The 6842-nt window shown below is 31.8% G+C and overlaps 1 protein-coding gene across 1 annotated transcript in view; it reads right to left on the bottom strand.

The window, feature by feature from the left end:
* Positions 3444-6842, bottom strand: part of LOC109712776 (probable prolyl 4-hydroxylase 4) — a 7868-nt gene continuing 4469 nt past the window's right edge. The window contains exon 6 of the mRNA XM_020236529.1: positions 3444-3729. Within this exon, the coding sequence (XP_020092118.1) occupies positions 3444-3729 (286 nt within the window). The remainder of the gene's footprint in view (positions 3730-6842) is intronic.

Here is a 6842-nt window from a genome sequence, read left to right as displayed (position 1 = left end):
CTTGCGGGGTTACTGGTGCAGTCCAAGGGCCCCATTGGCGGAACTAGTCCTTGTTGAAGAGACTCAAACACTACACCCAGATCGTCTCCGACGCGAGGCGGATTCGGACAAAATCCGTTCTTACTGTTGGAGTCACTGGTGCATCCCGAGTGCCCCGTTGAAGGGACTTGTCCTTGCAGAATAGACTCGAACACTCCCAGATTACCTCCGGTGATCTCTAACGGCCTCGCCATCGACAGAGAGTATGGGCTACATATCAACAATATGAGTACTAGCATCACTTCCATGGCATTACACCCTTTTGCCATTTTTTTTTTGCTTGTGTATCTCTCACGTTTTGATTCAGGATACAAAATTTGATAGGGAACTATACAATGAGACGGGTTTTTTTATAGGCCGTTAAGGTAGGAAAATATTTGGTATTTGCATGGTAAGGACAATGCAAAAAACAATAGGAAATTCTCAAACGGGTTCGGGTCAATAGTCCTAGTTCGGGTCAAGTTGATTGGACCCGATGGAGCCATTCAAATTCACACTGCTTCGACCGAGACTTGTGGGTGCTTGTAGGAGGGGATTGATCAAGCTACTGCATTCAAAGTTGTAAGGACACGTCCCTCGAATTTGACCAACTTTGTCCCACATTAAAAGCACATTTGGTTGAAAAAGAATTTGAAATCGTAATTATGTTCAAATTAAGATTCAACATTTAAATTTATTGTTCAAATTTGAACTTATTGACTTCATTTTTGAGGAATTTTAATATTCCCGAAATGAAAATCGAAGTATCAATCTCTTAATCCAAGCAAATATATCTTATTTCTCATTCAAATCTCAATTACTTTAAATTAAACATGCGCTAATTGCAAAGGGAAAAGGAGGAAATATATTGAAGGGTAAATGCAAACACATTTTATGTTTTGACTTTTGAAGCATAACGGAATTGACCCGTGCATCTCACCAGTGGGGTACACATCCGTACGAGGAAGTGGTAGTGTTTCTTTAGAAAAATGAATTTTTTTATTTTTTTAATAAAGAATAGAAATACAAATAAAAATAGAAAAAAAGGATAAACCTAGTAAAATTAAAATTTTAAAAAAAAAAGTAAAATGAAAAAAATATGGGAAAGGAGCCTCGTGGATGGGGCTTCCTTCGCGCGCAAGTCGTGTGGTTATGTTTTTTAGGGGGCAATCACTTATATCTCGAGAAAATTTTCATTTATTTATTTATTTTTTTAGAAAGTTAATATAAATTTTTTTTTTAATATTTTAAATTCTTTTAAATATATTTTTAGAGTTAAATTCTATGAGTAAACTGTTAGGAACAACCGTTATCTCTATAAAACTGCTATTTTTAAATATAATTTTTACTATTACTAAATTTTCTTTATTTGCCTTTATATTAGGAGCAAAAAAAAATATTTTGACTTTATCCCCTTCAAATATAATCTTGTATCGTCACCAACTTTTCTTATTTACTCATAACTTAGAAAAAAAAATATTTTGATTTTTTTTAACTCTGATAAAAATTTAATTCAGATTTAATCGATGATGACTTAGCGGGTATTAACAAATAGATTATTTTTAAATAACGAAAAAATATACGAAGGATATATTTGAAACAAAAAAGTAACAATATATAAGAAATTTTAAAAATTTTGAAAGGTATATAAGATATTATTTTTTTTAAAAAAATTGANAGCAAATCCTAGAAAAAGTTGAGTGTGCTCAGGAAATATTAGTGAAGGTTTTCTTTCAATCTGAAACTGTTTTCTTCGCCTTAATATTTCAGTTAAGTTTCAGATTTGGATCTTCCCTTTCAACAATTTTGAGTTCCTAAATACCTATCTGAATCGATTTTCTTAGCAATTTCTCTATTCGAGAAGCAGAAATTAAGTACATGACGACGAAACTTAGGGATACATAGTTTGATAGGGAAGTTGTATGAGAATTTGATCCACTTAAAAAGCAAAATCTTTAATTAAAACTATGCTCCTAGTAATGCAGAAATTTCTTATAAAAAGGGGTATTCAAAATAAGAAAGTTAATCAAATAATATGTGAAGGTAAAATAGATATGCTTTAAAATGCAATCTACTTCCAGTGGATAGCAGTACTGCATGAAGATAAGGGTGCGTTTGGTTCGCACTATGAAAGATTACTTGGAGTAAAATGATATTCGAGAATCTTATTACTATTCATCCTATTACTAGGAATATAGTATTTCGGTGTTTGGTTCGTACGGTCATATTATTTAATCAATATTATTTAAGATTACGAAAAATATATAATTAATTAATTAATTTTTTTAATTAATTTTAAATAATACTATAAAAAAATTTCAACATCTTTTTAGAAAAAAGAGAGAGAGAATATAAATTAGAAAGAGAGAGTATAATTAAAGAAATAGGAAGAGAAATAGAATCGAGATTAGAGAGAATGAGAGGGTTGAGATTTTAGAAAAATAGGGGGACAAATAACTTAGTTTAGAGAGAGAAAAAGAAAAATTTAGAGAGAGATATGAGGTTAGAGTGTAAAGAAAAATAATACCAACTAGCCGGCCGGTAGGAAAAAAGAAAGAGATTAGACATATTATAATTACCCCAATCCGTTAATATAAGAATACCCACCCTCCCTCAAAGGAATGAGATTAGTACTTTGGGATGCATCTCATTCACAAGTAAATCTAATATTACCAACTAGATTACTTAGTGCGTTTAGCCAAATATCGTTATATTTTTTTATTTTTATTGGATTACTAGAAATCTTAAAAGGATAGCGCGAACCAAACGCACCTAAGTGTTAAAACTTTATTTGAACAAGCAATCCAATGCAATCACCATCACCACATGTATATATATTTTCTAAGAATCTCTTATTGTTTGGATTTTCTATTTAATCGCCAAGCCATTTGGTTTTCGATGAAAACATAGAAAACCTCAGTATACATTTTAGATGATGATATAATAACTGCAAAATGAGTTACACCAATATGNAAACTTAGTTACGGGTGATTCTTACTCGACACTCCATATTAAATAAGAATTTTGTGATCGCAAGCGTGTGTCAAAACTGGTTTATATGAGAGGATGATAATTAATTAAGAAGTTAAAGTGCTATTATAAAAACCACTATGACATAAACATAGTATGATGCATGGGGACCGGACGGTTGCGCGCATAACACACAACTTTCAAAATGCAAAGAAAAAAAAAAAGTAAAAAAGAAATGGTTCCAATTGTGTTTGGACTATTGAGCTAGGTAAATGCACTTGAGATAAATAATTAATACACCTTATGATAAAAAAGAAACAAATAAACAATCCACGGACACTGAGCATGTCACACATGCTTTGTTATTCGATCTAATTAACCCCCCATGTTTATTTATTAAAATAGGAGTTGCACCCTTTCCCACAAATCATCAATATTGTGTTAGCAAATCGCGTTTAACCTCGTGGTGGGTTCGGACAAAACCCACCCTTACTTGAGGGGTTACTGGTGCAGTCCGAGGGCCCCATTGGCGGAACTAGTCCTTGTTGAAGAGACTCAAACACTACACCCAGATCATCTCCGACGCGAGGCGGATTCGGACAAAATCCGTTCTTACTGTTGGAGTCACTGGTGCATCCCGAGTGCCCCGTTGAAGGAACTTGTCCTTGCGGAATAGACTCGAACACTCCCAGATTACCTCTGATGATCTCTAACGGCCTCGCCATCGACAGAGAGTATGAGCTACATATCAACAATATGAGTATTAGCATCACTTCCATGGCATTACACCCTTTTGCCATTGTTTTTTTGCTTGTGTATCTCTCACGTTTTGATTCAGGATACAAAATTTGATAGAGAACTATACAATGAGACGGGTTTTTTTATAGCCCGTTAAGGTAGAAAATATTTGGTATTTGCATGGTAAGTACAATGCAAAAAACAATAGGAACTTCTCAAACGGGTTCGGGTCAATAGTCCTAGTTCGGGTCAAGTTGATTGAACCCGATGGAGCCATTCAAATTCACACTGCTTCGACCGAGACTTGTGGGTGCTTGTAGGAGGGGATTGATCAAGCTACTGCATTCAAAGTTGAAAGGACACGTCCCTCGAATTTGACCAACTTTGTCCCACATTAAAAGCACATTTGGTTGAAAAAGAATTTGAAATCGTAATTATGTTCAAATTAAGATTCAACATTTAAATTTATTTTTCAAATTTGAACTTATAATTCAAATTTAACATCAAAGTCAAAGTTTTAAATTAAAATTTTAAATTTTCTAATGAATCTGTATGATTTATGTTTGAATTCGAATAATTATTAGTGATTTTTTTTCTCAATTATTGCAAAATCAAATTTGACTTCATTTTTGAGGAATTTTAATATTCCCGAAATGAAAATCGAAGTATCAATCTCTTAATCCAAGCAAATATATCTTATTTCTCATTCAAATCTCAATTACTTTATATTAAACATGCGCTAATTGCAAAGGGAAAAGGAGGAAATTGAAGGGTAAATGCAAACACATTTTATGTTTTGACGTTTGAAGCGTAACGGAATTGACCCGTGCATCTCTCTAGTGGGGAACACTTCCGTACGAGGAAGTGGTAGTGTTTCTTTAAAAATATATATTTTTATTTTTTAATAAAGAATAGAAATACAAATAAAAATAGAAAAAAAGATAAACCTAGTAAAATTAAAATTAAAAAAAGAAAAAGAAAAGTAAAATGAAAAAAAATATGGGATAGGCGCCTCGTGGATGGGGCAAGTTTGTATGGTTTTGTCTTTCAAGGGGCGAATACTTATATCTCCGAAAAATTTTCATTTATTTATTTATGTTTTTAGAAAGTTAATATAAAAAATATTTTTTTAATATTTCAAATTCTTTTAAATATATCTTTATAGTTAAATTCTGTAAGTGAACAGTTAGAAACAGTTAGAAACAGTCGTTATCTTTGAAAAACTACTGTTTTGACTTTTTAAATATACTTTTTTACTATTACTAAATTTTCTTATTTGCCTTTATATATATTTTTTTTGAGAGATAGGTAGTACGCTACCCGCTTCGTTTATTTCATTTAGAAATAAACTTAGCTGGAAATGTGAATCAACTAGGATTCTAACTTGGGTCTTAGATACCAACCACCGAGCCCTTTGCCACTTGCTTTAGGGACGGTCGGTTTATTTGCCTTTATGTTAGGAACAAAAAAAGTATTTTGACTTTTATCCTTTCAAATATAACCTTGTACCGTCACCAACTTTTCTTATTTACTCATAACTTAGAAAAAAAAAATATTTTGATTTTTTTTTAACTCTGATAACAATTTAATTAAGATTTAATCGAGGATGACTTAGCGGGTTTTAATAGCTGGATTATTTTTAAATAACGAAAAAATATACAAAGAATATATTTGAAACAAAAAATAACAATATATAAGAAATTTTAAAAATTTTGAAAGGTATATAAGATATTATTTTTTAAAAAAAATTGACATTATATTACAAAAGAGTGGCAATTTTGGAAGGAAAAGACAAAAGAGCAAACAAAAATAGCCTTTTATAAATAATATAATATCGATAGATGTAGCAACCATATAAAAGTATAGATTTATAACTGACTATCTCTAGTGCTAGTGGCAAAGAGCTTGGTTGTTAGTACCCGAGGTTTTGAGTTCGAATCCTAGTTGATTTACTTTTTCAGCTAAGTTTATTTTTAAATGAAATAAACGAAGCGGATAGTATGCTACCCATCTCTCAAATAAAAAAAGTCCATGATGGATGCTGTCCACAAGGCCCATATTAGCTCGTGCAACGCGATGCTTCAATCGCGCGGTGCACTGCTTTTTTCATTTTCATGTTTTCCTCAAGATCGAAGAGGAAAGGTGGCTCGATTGATAGGGTGGAGATGCTCGGATCGACACGGTGCCGATCCGAGAAATTTTATCTTTCCGTAGTTGTCCAGTTCGAATTCTTCAACATACCATTCGGCGCAGGCATTTTAATTGCGAATGCTATGATCAACAAAAAAAAAATACATACAAAAGGAATGTTGTTACAACTTTTAAAAAGACTTTGCAGACGGATCAATTTATTTAGTTTTTCAATTGTTTGCCAATAACATGCTAATTATTCGCGAATTAACTAACTATAGTATGTAAATGCAGTTATGACCACAGTTTTTAAACTATAACTATCTTTGTTAAATATTATTTGTGAATTTTTAAGAAAGCATATTGTCAGGGAGCTAGCGATTTTGCTCAAATAATCCGTGTAGCACCCACCTTCCTCCTTGAAAATGAGCAATTCTGTCTCGATTTTGCTAGTCTGGACCTACTTGCACTCTAAAACTAAGTGCTAGAAAGAGTGCTAAACTTTTGAGATATGAAAATTAGAATTAGGTTGGAATACTATTAATAGTATTAGGACTATTTTGCTATCGAGCTTTTAACACTTGTTGGATGAAAAATTGACGGGATACGATTGATAGTGGTTCGTAGGTGGTGTTTGATTGATTGAAGAGGAGAGATAAGGGGTTATCCCCCGTTAATCCCCAAACACTCTTTTTTTTAATAGGGTAGGTGTTGGACTACCGCCACCTCCCCTTTGGAATAGGGTGGGATTAGCTTAATCCAGGGATAGCTGGGATTAAGCTAATCGTCCCCCCTATTAATATTTAAAATTAAATTTAAAAATTTAAATATAAATATATATTTATTCAATTTAAATTATATATTAAAATAATATTTATAATTTTAAATTTTAAATTTTAAAATTATTATTTTAATTTTTAATTTAAAATTATGATATTTGACTATTTTAAATTCAAAATTATACACTTAATTTCATAAATTTTTTT

This window comes from Ananas comosus, linkage group 7, assembly GCF_001540865.1.
Source record: "Ananas comosus cultivar F153 linkage group 7, ASM154086v1, whole genome shotgun sequence".
Classification (NCBI taxonomy): domain Eukaryota; kingdom Viridiplantae; phylum Streptophyta; class Magnoliopsida; order Poales; family Bromeliaceae; genus Ananas; species Ananas comosus.
The sequence above is the reverse complement of the archived record's forward strand: the minus strand, read 5'-3'. Positions and strand labels throughout refer to the sequence as shown.